Source organism: Gymnoscopelus microlampas, assembly GCF_963454915.1.
Source record: "Gymnoscopelus microlampas genome assembly, chromosome: 3".
NCBI classification, from domain to species: domain Eukaryota; kingdom Metazoa; phylum Chordata; class Actinopteri; order Myctophiformes; family Myctophidae; genus Gymnoscopelus; species Gymnoscopelus microlampas.
This window is the reverse complement of record NC_139940.1, coordinates 17,720,423-17,742,115: the sequence shown is the minus strand read 5'-3', so window position 1 is coordinate 17,742,115 and position 21,693 is coordinate 17,720,423. Positions and strand designations below refer to the sequence as shown.

Below are 21,693 nucleotides of genomic sequence, written 5' to 3'. Positions count from 1 at the left end.
CGCTATGGACCAGAGCTATGTACTTGTATAACTAACTACATTTGCGAGAGCCAAATGTCTCCCATGCACAAGTAATAGCAGAATTTGAGAAATAGACATTGTGAGGAAAATGTTCCTGGTGCTCACGAGAGAAATGGTTATTTCCCTGGGTGAAAATGTTTAGAGTTAAGCTCATTAGGAAAAGATTTAGAGGTTAGGGTTGGGATTAAGTTAAATATAGCAGTTGCCGTTAGTGTTATATGCCTGATTTACACTTAGTTGTGCAGCGTTGCGAAAATAGCAGATCTGCACACTACGACGTGTTAAGCTTCTATATCTGCTATTTTTAATGTGCGACACCAACTACGTCCCGTAGCGTTTAGGGTTAGAGTTAAACATGTTAAATGAAATTTGATGTCTTTACAAGTATAGTAATACAAATGTGTGTGTACTGTATTTGTGCGTGTGTGTGTGTGTGTGTGTGTGTGTGTGTGTGTGTGTGTGCGCGCGCCCGCGTGCGTGTGTCGGGGGGGCGGGGGGGTTTATATAGTGTAGCTTAGCATAGCAGAGTTATAACCAACCTGTCAAGAGTAAAGAGAATAAACACAAGCAGAAGGCTGCGCGTCGCCGCTAATGAATCACAATAAAGGGCGAGAGACAGAGTTTGAGTCAGGTGTGCGCACGGAAAAAATACGACTCTGCCATTACCTTGCACGCAGTCAATACCCGATTGTGTGGAGGAGCACTCAACATGTCCATGTGTGCACGGGGGCTGGCTTTGAAAGCCGCCGGAGGTCGCAGCGTGATGGATCGATGTGTTTGTCTTCCATCGATGGCAAGGCTCCACAGCCCGGCTGTCATAAAGACAGATTGTCAAACGGCAATCAAAGTAATGGACTCACCGGGCGCTACCAGCTTCAGTTGGTGCTGGGGATGACAAACAATAGACACACACACACACACACGACTGGGGGACATGCAGGCACGTCTTCGGTTTATGATGGCGCAAGGCTAGATTACTTATTCGATGCTATCGCATTCACGGTTTGTTCTTGGTCGATGGATCATAAAAGGGAGCATTGTCCCTTTATGTGGATCTGCTAGCAAAGCCGCGTGCCCCTTCGAGCAATTTTCCAATTGGGTTCACGGCGTACAGAGGGCAAGATGTTCTCTGCATTTTCTCCAATTGGACTGACAAACTTAATGAAAAGTTGCCTGGCAAGTGTTACCTTTCTGTAGGTCAAGCTAGCGGTGTAAGTTGTCCTGCAGAAAATACCTCATCCGAGTCCAGTCACTTTCAATTTCATAAGTCCTGCTGTTCGCTAGTCGCTGTGCTCTTACTGCCGGCTGTGTGGTGCATCCTGGGAAAGCAGCCATTATCTGGCCATGATGATGATACCACTCTGCCACTAGGCCTGATGACATTTGGACCACCGCTGTGAAGGTAATCATCAAATCGATAAGACATAAGACAAAATTAGGCCGGGACAAGCCAAACAACAGTCTATTGTGCACAGTAATTCCGGCCCCCTACCCTGGATTTCACAGTGTATTCTCGCCCATCACAGTTTACAACGCGCGTCAAGATATCACAGTCTCTCCAATAATGACGGCAAGAGGTCCTATAAATAACCCCTACAGCGTTTTAACGATTAACACTATAGAATATTACAGAATTCCCCCATTTTATGGCGTCCATATTTCATTTGCAATGCGTGGCAGTAAACATCACTGCCCGTTTTAACGATAATTCTTTATATCTCCGGAGGCGATACTGTTCGGTGGATTATGTACAAAATGTTACCCATCCATAATGCCAGCCTCAGTTAACCCTGCAGGAGGGTGAGCTGCCGACCGTATTTGTCCGGCTATTTTCTCTGTGGTGTGACCTCAGCGGGGCGCACAAAGCGTGTCACTCACACAGTGGCAGGCACAGGCCATTGATTGAAGTGGCTGAGCGTGTCAGGGCCTATCATAATCAGGAGGCACAGAGCTTCCAGGCAAACGGAACAATTGCACGACCAGCTGCTGCGCCAGCAGACGAACCGTTTCTTTTATTCATTACGTTTACTTCTATATCATCGTTTTTTCTTGACTAGATTTTTCCACCAATATATGTTTTAGTATGTGACATGTTGTGAGCTTGTAGATCTGTCATTTTTCGGGCGCATGACACCATCGTGCGATGAAGTATAAATCAGGCGTTAGGGGGGAATGGAGAGAGAGAGAGGGAAAGAACAAATGAGACATGAGTGCATGAGGTATAGATTGCGTGTGTGTGTGTGTGTGTGTGTGTGTGTGTGTGTGTGTGTGTGTGTGTGTGTGTGTGTGTGTGTGTGTGTGTGTGTGTGTGTGTGTGTGTGTGTGTGTGTGTGTGTGTGTGTGTGTGTGTGTGTGTGTGAGAGAGAGAGAGGGTACGTGATTGAGAGAAACAAGGAAACCAAAGAGAGAGGAAAGCAAAGAGGAAATCACAAGCCGAATATAGAAGATCCACCAGCTCATGGGAGGTGACAAAATATACAGTATATCAGGCTGAAGTGTGTGAGCTACCCCCCCCCCCCCCCCCCCCCACCCCCACCCACTCCCTCCGGCGGTGGGTTCTTAACATTCACACAGTTCAAGATAAACAATCTAATTAGTGGGAGCACGGCCCTTTTTATTTCAAGAGAGCATCACGTTACATTTACAAGTTTTAATCAAAACAGCCGTGAAGATTGTGTCATAGGCAGGTTAATTATGTTGTCTCTACAATGCCAGGTCCTCTCTGGACAGCTATGTTAATACTGCATGTTTAATTAAAGACCATCACTCATATAAGCCTACATTACAGAGTGGGTGGCTTAGCAGAGATTTACAGCAGGCTTAATCCATTAAGACCGGGAACGCATCTGTGTAACCACAAAAATAGCAGATATACAAGCTCATAGCACGGCACCGAGTGCACGTGCTACTGTATGAGCTTGTAGGTCTGCTATTTTTGAAAAATCATGAAAATCTGTGAAAATATGCTGTTGTTAAAGCGAACATTTTTAACTCAAATCTTTGCTTCTGGGGGGTCCCTGGAACAACATATTTTGAGTTGGGGGTCCACGGCCAAATACACATCATTTTGGGCGTCCTTGACATGCAAAAACGTGTTGAGAACCACTGATTATAGCAACATACGTTTTTTCCAAAAACTATTTTTGCACAAATTGTCAAGATTTTTCAAAAATAGCAGATCTACAAGCTCATAGCGCGGCACTCGGTGCCGCGATATGAGCTTGTATATCTGCTATTTTTGAATAGCCAAATAAATCTTAAAATGACACAGATGCGTCCCCGGTCTTAATGGGTTAAAGCCAGATCCATAGGAAGAGAAACAGACATCTGTGATCTGGCGAGGAGCCGTCATCTGGAGACTTCATTTTCTCCCTGACATTTGGTTGTGTGGCGTGGGATAATTAACTGGCCTTTTGCATTTGTGAATTATTCATAGCGCCTGTGTGCAATAGGTGGCTGATTAGTTAAAAAGTCCACAACAAACATAGCACATGCAAATTTTCCAATTCCAATCTACGCAACAATTTTCCTAGGAACACGAGCCATTTCTTATGCACATACTAAATAAATATGAATGAATGCGGCGTAGGCCTATGAAGATTGGCCTAGAAAACGAATTCAACTGGAAAAAAAAAGCACAGCGCCGGATATTTCACTTCTGTGGTGAAGTCAAACTTCTGGACCAGCCTGATCTCACAGAATGTAGTATACATTGCACGGAGCCAGTGCACGTCATTCCACGCATAGTCGTCTAGAAAACCCGAAAATTCGTGCATATATGTACGGCGAGTCCCACGGTGGGCGTCACCAGTTGCAACCCGGAAGCAGAGCAGTCAACAAAATGTACGATTCTGTGCCTATCGGTACATAACTAAGAAAGTAAGATAATACATAAATAAGAAAGTAGTTTCGTTCCCTACCTATGTTGAATGCACTCATTGTAAGTTGCTTTGGATAAAAGCGTCTGCTAAATGACAGTAATGTAATGTAATGTAATAACTCAAACAGCGCTGAGTAGGCTCAAGGGAACGTCGCAACGTTCGGGACGGCAACTCGCTCGCTTTAGCTCGCTTGGTGGTCCCTCACGTGCCTCCAGTTCCCTTGAGACTGCGCACCTCCGAAATGGTTTGGTCACAATGGGGGAGATGCGAGGCGGCTATGCACAGATTTTCTGGTTTTCTAGTTGTCTATGCACGGAATGACACCTCTGTGCAATGCATGCTAAGTCGTGTGAGATCTTTTTGGGTGAACTCCTCCTTTAACCACTTTAGCCCTATTTTATACCTAAGCTATTTGAAAATAGCAGATCTACAAGCTCACAACGCGTCGCGATGCGACACGTTGTGAGCTTGTAGATCTGCTATTTTCAAACATTTCGGTACTTTTACTTTTGGTACTTTAAGTATATTTTGATGCCGATACTTTTGTACTTTTACTCAAGTCAATTTTGAATTCCGGTACTTTTACTTGTAACAAAAAAAAACATTTGAGCATACTTTTTCCACCAGTGCACTGCACTGCACAAGTCAAACTTCTGGACACACTTTTGCTTTGAGGGAGTGATTGGCCGGGGAACACCAGGGAGCGGCGTGCACCGCGGCTTCACACAGGGCCCTGCCCACAGCCTTGCTTCTGCAGGACGCCGCCTGTTCCTCCCCACCTTCCGCTCGCTGCTTAGTGGGAGTGGAGAGGAGCTGGGGCACCAGGCTGTAGACCTGGCAGAGGAACGAGGCCACCTGATGGGCCCAGACGGGAGGCCTGGCGCTGCCCGCGGGGGCGAAAAGCAGAAGGATGTGGGTGATGTGACGGGGCAGACACAGCAGGACGAGGAGGGACAGGGAGAGAGCCAGGGAGCGGCGGGCCTGTGCGCACGATTCGTGTTTGGGAGGCTCCACTACGGGGGCGAAGGGGCTCGACGACTGCCTGGGCACCACGCACATCAGGTCCAGGTAGATGGCCAGCAGACCCAGGAAGGGGAGCAGGAACGCCGTCACCCCGTAGACGTAGACCTGGAACCGGGGGCTCAGGATGGTGTCGGGGGCGCACACGGCCCAGTGGCTGCCGTGGATCTCGGCGTAGGTGAAGTTGCTCAGGTCCTCCACGTAGAACTTGGACAGGAAGCCTCCGTAAGGGAGGTACTGCCCGATGACCTTGAAGCCGTGAGGGTATTTGGAGGCCGGCGGAGGGAATCGAGAGGGATCGGAGGAATTGGTCCAATTGCCGTCCAATTGCCACTCGCTGCCGGCGCTCCGGCTGTCCAGGACGTTCGAGCCAATGAACTGGGCAAACGAGGAGAGGACCGAGCCCACCCAGCACAGCAGGACGACACATAGGGCGCGTCGACGGGTTACCAGCCGGGAGTACCTGTTACACACAGAATGCATGAGGATTATGAAGAGTTTTTATTATCTCCACCAGGCCAGAACACAGCCCTGGGTAGGTTTCCCCGGCCTGGTGGAGATCTGCGCTCGCAAGACTAAGAGCGCACTTTTCTAGTTCAAAATTGAAATTGGAAAAATTGAAATTTGATTAAATCATATATTTTTTTAAATATCTTTTAATATAAATGATGCTTTTGACTTTAAAGCAGGGCTCCCACACATTTGCATCAAGGAATTTTAAAAGCTTTTCTGTCATTTTTCCACAGTATTTTACCTTGCCCAGCATTCCAACTCTGTGAACGCGCAGGTCCATCTGTTTGAGTTGGAGAGCTTTGCATATTGTTGAACATCACTGTGTAACCATCCTGCCTGGGCAGTGGACACCTCTCTGTCAACAGGCACTTTGAAGTAGGGGTGCCATTCCAAATGTGGAGAGGTGCGCATATTTTGTTTCCCCACACAAGTACATTTGGCCACTATTCGGGAGCTGTATGAATAATGTGAATCCATTGTTTTAAGTGCAGACATCACTTCAGCCGATAGCAGATTGCATGATGCGGTAATGGACTAGCCTGGGACCAGACGAATCTGCGAGTGCAAAAAAAAATTGCACTCTGCGATTTGGGTCTGGCACCACTCAGGCACCACTCCAGTATTCGAATATGGGAGACTGTCATTGGTAGTTGGTTGTAGGTCTAACCAATTGCGTTGAGGGCCATTGTTTTGATCCCGCCCCTTGGGAAAAAAAATGTCCTCATGGAAGCACCAGACTCATATCCACGCAGTGATATAGTCTAGCTGCGCCAGGCTAGTAATGGACTGGTTGAGCGTCGGTTGACGTTGCTCATACTACAAAGGTTGACGTTGCTCATACTGCAAAGTAACTAGTAACTAAAGTTTTCAAATAATTGTAGTGGCGTAAAAGTACAACATTTGCCTCTGAGATGTAGTGGAGTAGAAGTAAAAGTACAGAAAATTGGAACTACTCCAGTTAAGTAAAAATTACCTCAAATTATACTTAAGTACTATACTTGAGTAAATGTACTTAGTTACTTTACACCGTTATCTGGTCTTGCATCAGGTGTGAAATATGTTCCATTGGCAGTATGTTCAGCTGCCTTTTGGTTGGTTTTCACCGTATCCTTTTTGCCTTTGGCATGTCTGACCAGAGCTGCTTGATGCCAACATCAAAAGTTTTGGTGCATAGCCTGCAGCCAGCGTGTGTCGTGCTGGAGTGAGTGAAAATACTTTGGATTTGGATCTATGATCTGCGTATCGAAACCTTCACCTGGTATGTATCAACCATAAAGAAAACGGATAGTACATTGAAATATGGCTGTGACTTTGCCTTGTGATTCCAACACAGTAAATCCATTACAGTTAATTCAACCACATAGAGTGTACAAATGGAACCAAATAGAGCCTTACGAGTCCTGGACAGCCACTGCAAATCCACCGCAAATCCTGGTTGAGCGTTTCGTGGAAATAGAAATGTCAGCTACAACTGACTGGAGGCATATTGACGTGCTTCTAATTGGGATTTTTTAATAAACATAAACATAAACCTCTACCAAATGTTAATTGTGCTTTAAGGCATTGGTTTCCATAATCATTATTTATGGGATGGATCCCCTCTCTCTCTCTCTCTCTCTCTCTCACACGCACGCACGCATGCACGCATGCACGCAGGCAGGCACGCACACACACATGGGCACGCACACACACACACACACACACACACACACACACACACACACACACACACACACACACACACACACACACACACACACCACAGGTGCACACTAATGTGCCTGCACTACGAAAACAAATTGCTATGGCTACTATCACCTCCTGTTGTACCTCTATTACCAGCTGTGTACGTAACACAAACAAATACAAAATACTGAATGTCTAAAGTAAACGATTACCTCCTGTGTACATGATAAGTGTGGCCACTCATATTTATTTACCCATACTCATTTCATGCCCGTCATAGCCCTCTATGTTGTATATACTGTAGTGTTTCTATCCTTTTGCTTATGTATATATTAAGCTGTGTATATTTTTGCTTGCCTACTAGTCTCCCTAGAGTCTCCCTACCTCCTGGAAATATACTTCTCATCAGTGTTTCTAGATTGGAAACATGTGTACTAAATGATGAGCTATGTTAAAAAATGGTCAAAATGTCCCACATACCATTTATATGCAAATGAGTGCCGCCAAATATCTATTTTCACTATAGATCTGCCAATATTGCTCCTAACTGAACAAATAAAGTGTCTCGTGAGTGATCACATGTACCTGTGGCATGCTGGTGTGCAAATGAGTGCTCTGGAAGATGTCCATGTTTGTGATAAACACCAGAACAACAAAAACAACATACATTCATCTATTACTGTATGTACCATGGTGCAGCCATCCTCTTACCAAGTGCATACTGATTCTTGTTCCCCACACCAATGATGAAGAAGGTAGGTGTCCTTGCATATAGCTTATGGCAGTGGTTCTCAAACTTGTTCAGGTCAAGTACCCCTAAATGAGTGTGTATTTGGCCACGGACCCCCATCTGAAAAGATTTTGTGCCAAGGACCCCCATCCAAGATTAAAGTTAAAAATGTAAAAAATATTCAAACATTTTCGAAGAACGTCAAGATTTTTTTGAAAATAGCTGATGTATGTAGGGCCCTGGTGGTCCCCGGACCCCACTTTGAGAACCCCTGCGTTAGACCACGGACCACCATAACTCTGACCATAACTCATAACTCTCCATTTGGTTCCTAACTATCCAACATTTATCTGGGTACCCCCTGGAACCCGCTCAAGGACCCCTGGGGGTCCCCGTACCCCACTTTGAGAACCATGGGCTTATGGTATGGAATGGATTCAGCACCACCACAAGCCCCTAGTTAGACGTCCCACAAGCTCATATTGGCCAATTTATATTGTTCCATATTTTCACACAAGGTCTTCTCAACTTTGATTGGACCCCACGAAGTTCGCCCAGTTGAGCCCTCTGCCCGCTGCTGAAAGACGGGCCGAGAAAGTTGGGTTGGAAGTAGGCCTAATTCTCAACTTTGATTGGAGTTTGACTGGAAGTAATTGAGAGGTGTTAGAAGACACCATCATGAACACATTGGTGAAGAATGCTATTGGTTGATTTTGTAGATGGCAAGAAAGTTGGCATAATAATAATTGGAAAAATGTTATTATATTGTAATAGCGGCACTCATTTGTACACCAGCATGCCACAGTTATGTGATCACTGAAATAATAGTTTCATTGTGATCCTTCAAAACATAAGTCTAGACACTTTATTTGTTCAATATTGGCTGATTTATATAGTGAAAATAGATGTTTCGATAATGACGGCCCAGATTTGCATATAAATGGTATTATGGGATATTTTTATAACATTTTGACATAGCTCATCATTTTGATTAGAAGCATATTTCCAGGGGCTGCATGATACCCCCTTCTTCCCACTCTACTATAAATTGTTGATCCCATCATTGTTACAAATCTGTATTTGTAATGCCTCATCATCTCATGCCGGTGTCCCATGGCAAAAATAGCCAATCTACAAGCTCACAAAGTGTTGCATCGTGACGTGTTGTGAGCTTGTAAGACGGTGCCAATAACCCTAACCCTAATTGATGCTTTGTCACACAACAGCATTGTGTGCCGAAAATAGCCAACCTATAAGCTCACAAAGCATTGCTGCCAGCGATGCATTGTGAGCTTGTAGGCCAGCTATACTTTCTGCACGCAATGCTGTTGTGCAACAGAGAATAAATTAAGCAGAATCAGAATGAAGTGGTTAACTGACAGGTGTTTTGTACTCAAACATAGTCCCAGCTGATTTAAAACAAGTAATTGACTGATGCAGACTGACTGTGATTAAAAAGACTTTCCAGCAGTATACCGTTGTTGTCGAGCAGAAACCTCATATATCCATGTTTCAACGTATTATGTATTTTGTAAATCAATACCCTACTTCTTCCATACTGCAGTGTTGCACAAAAGAAACAAAAATAGCTCACAATGAGCTTGTAGATCTGCAATGTTTTACTATTTTTGAAACATTTTGAATGTCTCAAGTGGTTAAGTATGTCTGTGGGTTTTATAAATATTGAACCAATGAAAAATAATAGCAAGAGCTAGTGAATGAATAGTAACTACATTGGGTCCATTGTAACAGAGGTTTTTTACTTTTCCTGAAAAGTATTTTATTTATTTTTTACATACAAGGTTTCAGCAACGATCTGCTTCCCTGTGTCTGAAAGTTGGGTTTTGGTGAGCCACTATGTGTCCATTATATCTCTCAGAGGCTATTTAGTTTGTCCCTCCATTCCGTTTCCCAGAGGTGTAAAGCAGCAGCAGAAAAGTCAAGTGCATTTGTAAGTGCACGGTGAAATATCGCCCTAAGCTTTTTGAGTTAACACACTGTTTTGAAATAGCAGAAATCCATATCATGGCATATCTGTGAGGATGGTAGGCATGCCTGCTGCCCGTGCTCTTCCTCCTCGCATTGATTTTATCTGCCGAGAGTGTGTTCACAAGACCTGCTCCACTTTTGAGCTCCCCTTTCACAAACTACTGTATTTTGCAGTGCCTTTCCATTGGAGTGGAAGATCCCTAAGTGTCTCTGTCTGCCTCAACATCAATTTTAGATATAACTGCGTCTCGAAAATTGAAATTTTAGGGTCGGGAAACTTAACCCATTAATACACAAACTTTCAATTTTACTTTTTGCTCCCACTAGGATTCAGATTTTGTTTTACAGTGCTGACATCATGGATATAAAGGCTGGCGATCTGAGAAACGTTGTGCCTATTTCCCCCGTGCATTAATTTGACCTGGCGCTGGGTACCAAATCTGTCACGGTCCGCTCCTCGGGCCGTGGACTTTGACTTTATTATTTAGACCTTCATTGCCCTTATATGGCCGTGGACACTTTAGGCCTGTTCTTTAGGCCTGTTTAGGCCTTCGTTCTATTTGTATATTTGTATTGTATCTGTCATTCTGTTGCTGCCTTTTGCATTGGTGTTCTGTACCTTTATTTTGTAGTATTGTTTCCTGTCTGCCTTGTTATCGCTTCCTGTCTTGTCTCACCAGTATGTATTTGTAATTGTTCTCCAGCTGTGTCCCGTTGTGCCCCAGCCAATCCCAGTGTTGATTGTAGTTTGAGTTCACCTGCGTCCTGTTAATCCCCTGTCTCTAAACCCTGTGTTGGCAATATGTTCTTGTTGGTCCGTAGACCATTGTTTAGAAGAGTCTGTGGTTGGCAGTTAGCCATTGGGAAGTTGCAATACTTACCTACCTTTGTTAACCAGCCTGTTCGCCTCAATCAATACTTTAAGTTTATCCTGCATTCCTACTCGTCTGCTTTTGGACCCTACCCGCTACTCATTCCTGACTAAATCTACCAGTATCTATAGACATACACATACAGTGCTGACGTCATATAGCACTGACATGGTAGACTGGCCTCCGAGTACACTCAGACACTCGGGTACCGACACTCCACAAGCAGACAATGAGCCATGAAGCGACGCCAAGCTGATGACGCATCGACCAAACTTGTATATTTATATACCAGTATTCATTTAGGGTTATTTTTAGTTGTACTACTTACTTTACTGTATATATGTCAAGGATCTGCATGACTCTCATTATTACCGAGGTGACGCGTCGGTGGATTTTTGTGTCGGTGTGACTCACCGCTGTGCCAAACGGCGCTGCAGGTGGGCGTCCAGGGTGAGCAGCAGCAGCAGACACATGGTGAACTGCCTGACGAGCAGCGGCGCGCACACCAGGGTGATGCAGGTGTACAGGCACTGGGGGGAGCGCAGGTTGAGCAGCACCGACACGGGGACCCCCACCGCACCGCCCACGGCCCCCACCCAGCCCAGGCACAGCCGGAGGCAGGACGAGACACTCCCGCCACCGTGGGGAGGCCGGGAGTCCACCGCCACACCGCCGCTGGTGCCGCTGCCGGCCATGCACAGCCTTACGCTTGCCACCATCACACAGACGGACAGGACACACTGGCACAGAGAGTAGAGCCACATGAACTCCATGTTCTGCAGGGGGAGGGGGGGGGGGCAAGAGAGACAAAGACAAGCACACAGACAGAGAGAGAACTCAGAGTTGGATATAATTCAATCGGTCATGACTTTAATGTGTGGGAAAGAGAGGGAAAAGTGACGCAGGGAGGTTAGAGGTGCCTTTGGCCCGGCACACAGTCACATTCACTCCCACTTTCTGACACCGCTGGCCTGTGTTCCCAGCTGACTCTTCCGGCACTCATTTTGCCACCGCGATTCAACTTACCTTGTCAAAAGAGCGGTCAGAGAGCGCGAGAGAGAGCGCGAGAGAGAGAGAATACAAATCAGATCAGAGTAACGAGGGTTGGAGGAAAATATTTGAGGTTAAATGTGGGCAAAGAATAGTAAAAAGGGCACATAGAGACAGATTGAGAGAAGAGAGAAGAGATGGGACAGATGTGAAAGGACGGGGAAGATTGTACTATAGAGGCAGGGACGACAGAGAGAGGTGGAGGGGGTAGTGTTACATATTTTTGAGTATTGGGGAGCTGCTAATGTGTCTGGAAAATGAAAAGGTCAGAGGAGACTGAACCTGACAGCCCTGTACTGTTGTGCGGATGTGAGTTCCATGCAAACACAGCAGAACAAAGACTCTAGGCCGTATGGGAACATATTGCTAACACTCTCGTTTTCCCCCCTCCTGCCCTCTCTCGCTCTCTGTCTCTCTCTCTCTCTCTCTCTCTCTCTCTCTCTCTCTCTCTCTCTCTCTCTCTCTCTCTCTCTCTCTCTCTCTCTCTCTCTCGCCTTTCTCTCGTTCTTTTGTTTCGTACCCCCTCTGGCACTTAAATGGCCGCCCCACATTCAAGCACACGCACTCCGTGTGAATAAACTCCTCTGTCAGTATACTGTGAGTTACAGAATTGCATTACAGCGCTCAGCATTCCGCTTTCATGACCTTCCTTGGGTATGACCACATTACTCTCTGAAACACAAATAGGTGTGCAGGTATGCACAAATGTGAACAGGAAGCACAACACACACACACACACACACACACACACACACACACACACACACACACACACACACACACACACACACACACACACGCACACACACACACAATTTGCAGGAGTAGGCTCCTGCAAATGCACTCAGCCAAAATTGGCAGGTAATTCCGGCACGTTCTCAAACAATAACCTGAAATGAATGAAGCAAAGTGGATGAATGTTGAAGAAGCAAAAAGCCACTGCAATATGCTACCTGTCTTTTACTTAATAATTAGTTTGACCTTTTCAGAACATCCACCGGCGGTGGTCGTACGTTTTACCATAATAATCACGACTGGCCGGAGTAACCTCTTTATAGCACGTCATAATCGCTTTATACAGTTGTCTCCTGCCTCGCCTCGTGAAGGGCACTGGCCGAATTCATTTAGTGATGTTATTAATGGGGTTTAATCCACCTTGCATGGGTTTTCAATTTGAACCGGTGGCTGGTCACTCTGAGAGTAATTCATTACTTTGGTCAATCAATTAAGCAATAGGAAAGCAGCATAGACTCTATTCAGCTAGATAGATGTTGTCCCAAGACGTGCAGAGGAGTTAAGAGCAGTGGTGGAAAGTAACTAAGTACATTTACTTACTGTAAGTACTGCACTTAAGTACAATTTTGAGGTATTCGTACTTTCCTTGAGTGTTTCCAATTTTGAATACTTTTACTTCTACTCCACAACATCTTGGATCCAAATATTGTACTTTTACTCCACTACAATTATTTTGAAAACTTAAGTTACTAGTTACTTATAGATTTTGATTATTATTACAAAACATACTTTAACCAATTCAGCCCTATATACATTTCAGCCATTTGAAAATAGCCGATCTACAAGCTCACAATGCGCCGCGATGCGACGCATTTTGAGCTTGTTGATCTGCTATTTTAAAAATATTGTTTTAATACTTTTGAGTGCTTTCTACTTTTGGTACTTTATGTACATATTGATACCGATACTTTTGTACTTTAACTCAAGTACATTTTGAATTCCAGAATTTGACTTAGTATTTCTATATTGCAGTATTGGTACTTTTACTTAAGAAAAAATGTGAGTAGCCTACTTTTTCCACCACTGGACAAGAGTGATGACGTTATGTGAAAAGAACAGACTGGGATTAAAAGAAAGATGCCTTTACCTGTTTTGAAGACCTGTGATGCCACTGATACTACAAAGCTCTCTAATCTCTCCTCTGTGTGCCTCCACTGGCTTTTTGTTTTTTTTCTCCTTCTTCCCTCTGGTATCTCTATCTCTCCCTCTCACCTTTCAGTCTCCCTGTTGGTTTCTGTTGACAGAATAAACTCTGATTCATAAACCTCAGCTTATCCACCTGCCTCCTATCGCCTGCTCCTGTCTCTGCAAACATATCAATTGTGTCAATGTTGGAGCACGGCTGCCCTTTCCATTTGAGGTGTGCAAAGGGCACCGCCAGTTGCCGGACAGAATGAAATGTAAATAAGGCACGCAATGTACACGAGTGTATTGGAGAAACACAAATACTACAAATGTAGATGTGGGGGGAAAAAAGTTTGCTAAAAGCTGGTGAACGGAAGCGTATTGCTGTCGTGTCTGTTTTTTAATGAGATATGCATTGCCTTATAATGTGATACTACATATCTCATTAAAACCAGAAGAAAAAAGAAGAAAGAAATTCTGGTTTATATACGTATCTCATTCAAACTTGTTTACACTTTTTGAGTGGTGCCAACCACTTCTACATTTGACTTTGTCCGTATGTCCGTCCGTCCGTATGTCCGTCCGTATGTTTGAGCACGGCTGATTGGTCAAGCTTCACGTGACACGTGACAATATGTTGTCACGTGTCACGTGACAACATATTGTTGCTGATTGCAACACAAGGATGCAACCAGTTACACTTTCAAAGGCACCACTCTCTTCACACTGGGTGTGATTTTTAGTTACAAAATGAGTTTATCATTATACAGAGTAATTGTTCAGTAACATGGGTCTCCCTGCATCTCCAGCTCTTTACTAAGCATAAAATATATTTTCAGATCGGGTTACCAATTTTATCCAATCAGAAGAGAGAACCACACAAACATAATTTTTCATCAACAATTTATGCTCCAGTTCCAATTATGTCTGCTAATTCTTTGGTCGCATCACTTCCAATTTCACTTGTTTATCCTGTATCTTGTATGAGTTCTTTCCTTGAGATTGTATCTCGAACTGAAAACGTATTTTCTGTTTATATAAAAGAAGGAGCCCTCTTATCGAACAAACACTCTATAGCAATTATATAGAGCTATTTAACACATATTTTAACAATGAAATACCATGTACACCACCTTTAAACAAACCACGCATGCAGAAACATTTCTCTCTCATATTCCTTTCACTTCCAAGCTGTCTGTATTTGTATTTTATTTTTGTCTGTCATTCTCCCAGTCGTTTCTTCCTGTTGACACAGACGTCGGGAAGCTAGAGGTGACACACAACAGAGAAGGCACCCTGCCTGTGGCTAATGAGTGAATTTGGGGTAGATGTGTTGAGGATGAGCAGAGATAACAACACAGTGAGATGTCTTATCTAAGAGGCACCGTTCCATGAAAAAACGGAGCCAGCACCACCGGTGTGCCACGGTAATTGCTCTGACCTGAGCCTGCTCAGATGGAATGCAGGACTCTGACAGAAAATACACCCACTGAACAGCATCTTTGTGTAGGCTACTGTTATGATTATAGGCATCCATGTTATTTCTTTGATATTACACAGTTCAGTCAGTAGTGAAGATGAGAATCCCCCACTGGCCTCACATATACACGCACCATGCACGCACGCACGCACGCACACCCATCCACCCACCCACCCACACACGCACGCACGCACGCACGCACGCACGCACGCACGCACGCACGCACGCACGCACGCACGCACACACACACACACACACACACACACACACACACACACACACACACACACACACAGACCACAAAGGGAAAATAGAAAGTGCTAATGGTATCAAGAGAAAAAAGAAGTACAGAGTATCTCCTTTTAAAATGAACTGGGGAGCTAGGATTTTGTGGACCTTAGATGTTTGCATTGGCTCTTTCGGTACATACTAAAGAAATGACCTTAACAATTACAGGCCCATGTGCATCCAGGTTACCATTTATCAATAAATAAGTGTATAGTTGGTCTACAGGGCTCAGTGTTCAAATGGTTTACCTCTTAACTCTCTTACAGGGAAATAATTTTTACAGTCAGTATAGGGAACTGTTTTTCAGTCCCAGCGCCCATTAAATGTGGCATCCCTCAAGGTTCAATTATAGGGGCTGTTTTATACTCATTATACATACTTCCCTTTAATCTTTAACAAATATAATAATCTGTACCACTGTTATGCGGATGACATATTACTCATTTCACAGAAGAACCTCTTTAGCTGTCTAGAGGAATTTCCTTCAACTTAATGATAACAAAACTGAAGTAATTATTTTGGCCCTCCCTGCTTCATCACTATTAGCCTAAGCGATACACTTTGTTCCCTGTCGGCAAATTTGCACTATGTAATTAAGAATCTTGGTGTCTTCTTGGACACTTTGTGAATTTTAATAAACAAATCTGTAGTGTTTCTCTTTTTTTTTAGCTTAGAACCATAGCGGAATTAAAGCCATTTTATCTCATAAGGACCTGGAAACAGTTATCTATGCTTTGTTCATCTATTTGGGGTTGACTGAGTCCATGCACGCTTTCTCGATTAAAGGTGGTTCAAAATGAATTTTAATCTGTTGTTTGTTTATAATTTCATTGTGGTTTATGTGTTTTACATTGTAGTCTTGCATTTATGGATTATAGTTTTATATTATTATGGTTATCATGTATTTTGTATGGTCATCTGCCTCTTTTTGAAAGCACTTTGGATCAAGGTGCTATATAAAAAAAGGTGCATTGACCTGACATCCAAATAAGCTTTACAGAACAGATGGTTATGAACTGTATGCATAAATTCACTGTGCCCACTAAATAATTTCAGCAATGGAGCACTTCAAGGAGATATCCTTACTTGTTACACTGAATACGCTCACATGAGGCAGTCTCTAAAACACTTCACTCAACTAGAGACTCAGGACAATCTCCCAGCTTTCGTTGCTAAAACTGGGTGGACCCCACAAACAGCATTCATACACAGCCGTTACTCTCCTCCAGGTGAGAAAGGGCAGTAGGCAATTGCATCATTCATCAGTACATCTATTTTGACAATATGCAAATTGCCATGGGTCCAGCATGGTTTAGGTCAAATAGAACAAAGTCCCTCATCAACCTCTCAAAGCATTTACTGACAACTGAAGTGAGAGCATCTGGTGTCCACTCATTGACAGACATGTTACCTTGGTGTGCTTGAAGACAAGCACAATGATATACAACTTGAAGCCTGTGGGGACAACAGCCTGGGAGAGGCTAGGTCTCCTCACGTCATGCACGTACTGAATAATATTAACCACTTTTAAACCCCCTTGACCGGGGTCCCCCAGGGGTCTATTTTAGTCCCTCCTTTTCCCCCTCTACACCAAATCTCTGAATAAGCACACAAAGCATTGCATTATGTGTTGTAAGCTTGTAGATGTGCTATTTTTGCTAAATGTTTGCCTATTTCTCGGAATGTTCGCCTGTTATGACATGCCCAGAATATTGATGGTCGGTTCCATGTTTATGAAGCCTTCTCAACTGGACCGCTGATGCTGTGTGTCACTCCCCATCTCTCTTCCTGTCAGCCTACTATCCTATCCATAATATAAAGGCATAAAAAGCCCAAAATAAATCTTTTAATAAAAGAAAGAAAAAGTAGCCTCCTCAAATCATCGCTAGTGTTCTGGCCCTTGATAAATACCGTTTGATCCAGTTTAATAATAATTTAGGGGGTGAAATCCTTAAAGTTGTAATGACTGATTTTAGGAGGTAATTTTAAATCAAAATTCAGTGATGCAATTGGCCTGTAATGGGCACAATTGTCAGGACATTTCTCCTTTTTTAGAATAAGTGTGGTGTTGGCCTCCCTTAATAACTGAGGGAGGATTCCTGTTTCAGCTGAATAATTCAGCATAGCTAGATAGAGGTTGAGGAGTACCTTTTAAAATGTCTTAAAAAATTCACACCCAAAGCCATCAGGGCCTGAGGATTTACCAGACTGAAGCAGTGTAAGGGCTTCGAGAATATCCTTTGAAAGGGGGCATTTAGTATAATTCTTTGCCTATCTGAAACCATGAGGTCAATGCTGAACAAAACAAAATGAATAAATTGGGTTTGCATATTTAAAAAACAACATTTTAAACTATTGTTAACTAATCTTCTCTTCTCGGCAAGGCATGCCCAAGTTTTTACCTGCTTTGTCTCCAGACTCATATAATGATTTGCAAATGTGAGGCTTTTCTCCGCCTGATTGTAAGGTCAGTAAAGATTTGAAAGCTATACGAGCAGCAACAGTAAGTAGCTTTCCTTCGCCTGGGCAAATTTACATTCTAATAGTTTTGTTGCTCCACATTTTGGCATCTCCTGCTAGCTGCGGAAAATACAATTATTCTCCTAAAGAAAAAAAGTTGTGCCTATTTCCTACAAGATAGCTGAGTTAGAGGCAGAGACTTAGTTCTTTTAACTTTTAACTTATTAAAAGTTCACGTAAGTAGAAAATAAACATCCACGTAAGTTGAGGTCTGGTCACACCATGTTTCCAATTTTGCACTACTGAGTTCAGCTCAGTATAGACTATTTTATCCATAAAACAAATCTAATCTGGTATGGCATTTGTGAGGGTTGAAGAGAAAAAAAACTCTTTATAAGGATTAGCCTAAATGTCCTCCAGACCAGTGGTTCTCAACTTGAAGGTGATCCGCAGGGGTTTAATATTGTTAATATGAGTTAATATAGCAACACAATAGGTTTAACCACTTTAACCTGTATACATCGGCTATTTGAAAATAGCAGAACTACAAGCTCACAACGCACATTTTAAGAATACGTATGTTGTATGGGGGGGGGGTTCATATTTTCAAATGACGTCTGGAAACAAATATTGATTTGGGGGTCCTTGACATGAAAAGGTTTGAGAAACACTGTGTTAGACATCAACAAGATCATTAATATTGAAAGGGCTTTAGCTTACCTAGCAGGTGGACCATCAGCAGGATCGGAGACTTTCAAGCAGACGGTTGAAGTCTGCTTTCTTCTTTTAATACAGTCATGGTTGAAGGCCCCTGCAATATAAGTAGTAGTCGGAAGTCAATTCCTCAACTTCTGCAAAGGCCTTGGGGTAGGGAGGGATGTTTTTTTATGGGTGCTCAAGCACCCATACATTTAATCTCAACACCCCTAAACAAAATCATTACTTTACTTTAGATTTTGTAAATTTGTCTGACGTGGGGCCAAACATTTAAAGGTTCAATTGGCTTATTAAAAAGGTTTAATATCCAGTATTCTTTATAAAGTCATGATTTTACACACGACGACATTGGTAGACCGCAAAACGGACTGCCAATGTTTCTAATTTTGTGACACAGATTAAAAGCACAAGTAAGTTGAAACAAGCAAATCAAAGTGAAAGTTCTTGAAAAATGTTTACAAACAGCTTTCAATTTTCTTAAAAATATTTTGTGGTGTATAACAGGTTACTAACTAGTAGTTCATCATTTCAGTAATTCAATACAAATATCAGAGTATTAATGTATACATTTGTATCCAGTGAAATGAATGATATATCGGTGGGGTTGAACTCTTTCGTAAGGCACTGTATGCATGTCATCACCCCTGGAGAGGTCCCTGAAACATCGCTTATTCACTTATCTACAGGGTAAAGCTTAGTACACTTAGTAGGCCTACCACAAGGCAAGGCCAACAGCAGCAGCAACAGTAATCATGCAAAAACTAGTAGTTCATCAATTCAGTAATTCAATAAAAACATCAAAGTATTAATGTATACATTTGTATCCAGTGAAATGAATGATTTATCGGTGGGGTTGAACTCTTTTGTAAGGCACTGTATGCATGTCATCACCCCTGGAGAGGTCCCTGAAACATCGCTTATTCACTTATCTGCAGCAGCAGCAACAGTAATCATGCAAAAACAAAAACAAAAGAAAAGTTATAGAGGTACTGTAACAACATAGCCTCCTGTGGCATGGTACACACACACATAGAGAGAGACATCTTCTGAAGGTTAATAGGGTTAGCTGCCTGGCTTACAGACAGATAGACCCCTCAGATCAGAGGTGAGGCTGATGAACTGCAGCATGCCTTCCTCTGCACTGATCCAAGACTGATTCATTATGCAGCTGCTCATGCATAGCTGTATGTACAGTAGCTTTTGGACTGGATCAAACTTGTTTCATGGATGTTCAATGACAGAGGTTCCATAGTGGACATCAATGGTGAAGGGCAGGGTGTCTTCTTCTGTTGCAGGGCTTGTAGCTTGCCACACATAGACAAGGGCGTGGTTGATACGGACCAGATGGCTAACTTTGGTGGTGGTGCCATTGACATGTTGAGTGAAGTTGATTTGGTCACTAGCTGACTCTCGTCATGTCACCGAGGTTTAGCAATTGACACCAGCAGTCATGCATGCAGCTCGCATATGTGACAACATCCTCAACCAAAACAGGAACGCCTATCAGGCTGGTGACTGGAGCCACAATTAAGATGACCTCCAATCACCTTGATACTCTCAACTGTGTTCATCAGCATCAACAGCCACACAAAGTTGTTCCGAGACGACATGGCTATTCTGTCACTGGCCGCTACGATGTTGAATTTGGCAGTTTTATCAGGATGAATTGTGAAACTGTGGACAAAAGAGAAGGGATACACACATGAAAGTGTTAAATATGTAAAATACTGGTACTTAATTAAAAGTATTTTTGATGTAGGCGAATTTAAAATAGCCTATAATATAGAAAAGTAGGCTATGATGCATTCATTGTTATCCAGTGCAGTGAAATTAGTGATTTGTCACGGCGGTTATTGATCACTTTTGTGAGGCACTGTATTCATGACACATTCTCATTATAGGCTGGCTCCCGTAAAGATCTGATCCCACAGTATAATCACCCCTGCATTGGGGAAAGAAAGATTGTTAAAGTTTGTAAAATAACACATCTGTATTCATTGCTAACGTCGTCTTCTTCTTCTTCTTCTTTCCATATAATATTTCATGCACGAATATTTCATTGATTTGTCTTTTTAAAGATTTTAAACCTTTATATGCAAAAGAAAAACTGAAAAAAATATTTATTTGACTGGTCGATTGAATATTTAATTGATTGATTGATTGATTGAATACTTAATTAGAAAAGACATGGAAACAGTACATGGAAGTAAAATTCACAATATATGGTCCTCTAAACTGGATTGCTCATAAAAGCACAGTGGCTTATTTAAAATGAGATCCCCACGCACTCAAATCATGATGACATTTAAGAAAACAGACAAATATACACTACTATGCAGAACATCATACAATATACTGGTTTAGGCTATGATGTTGATGAGTAACCTATGAGCTCTATGCCTATGAGTTGGTATCGGTAGAAAAAACAGATACAGGATAGGTGGGCACTACATGGACATCTGGGCACCTCGATGTAAAATTGTAAAATGTTACAAAATAAAATATCTGAAACATGGTCTTAAGCAATGTAAAGTATATGATGTGAACATGCACGGTACATCATTATCAGACTTAATTTAGTCCCTCAACTTCTTGTTTATGATGACCCAAAATGACTGGATGTACAGGTTTTGTAGCAATTGTAGAAATATTAGACCTTAACCACTTAAACCCCAGCATCGGTATTGTGAGGAAAGCTTTCACTGAAAATAGCAGATCAACAAGCTCACAACGCAACGAGTCGTGTTGTGAGCTTGTAGATCGGCTATTTTCAGCAAAGCTTTCCTCACAATAACAGAAAACAGAAAAGACAGTAGTATTGAGCCTTGAGGGACTCCGGTTACCCACATGGTATTAAGTGGTTAATTGTGGAATGTTTAAGCATGTTCTAATCATGTATACTTTACTTTACATAAAAAACTTTACTTAATTGCCAATTTAACACAATTTAACAAGAGAGGTGCCCAGTGCCTATCTTCCTTGGTGCCCACTCTTCCTGTTACCGATCTCGCGTGATGTAACGCGACTAGCCCGTTTTAACACGGGCTGGAAACCCCGTGTATCTCT

At 42.9% G+C, this 21,693-nt stretch overlaps 1 protein-coding gene across 1 annotated transcript; it reads right to left on the bottom strand.

Moving 5' to 3' along the window:
* Positions 1–4,547: 4,547 nt before the first annotated feature.
* On the bottom strand, positions 4,548–11,485 carry LOC311041757 (adenosine receptor A1; the record flags this gene model as incomplete). The annotated part of the gene is made up of 2 exons (XM_084052244.1): positions 4,548–5,385; positions 11,127–11,485. 2 exons carry the CDS (start codon positions 11,483–11,485, stop codon positions 4,548–4,550), a joined length of 1,197 nt encoding a protein of 398 aa, XP_083908370.1.
* Between the last annotated feature and the right edge of the window lie 10,208 nt (positions 11,486–21,693).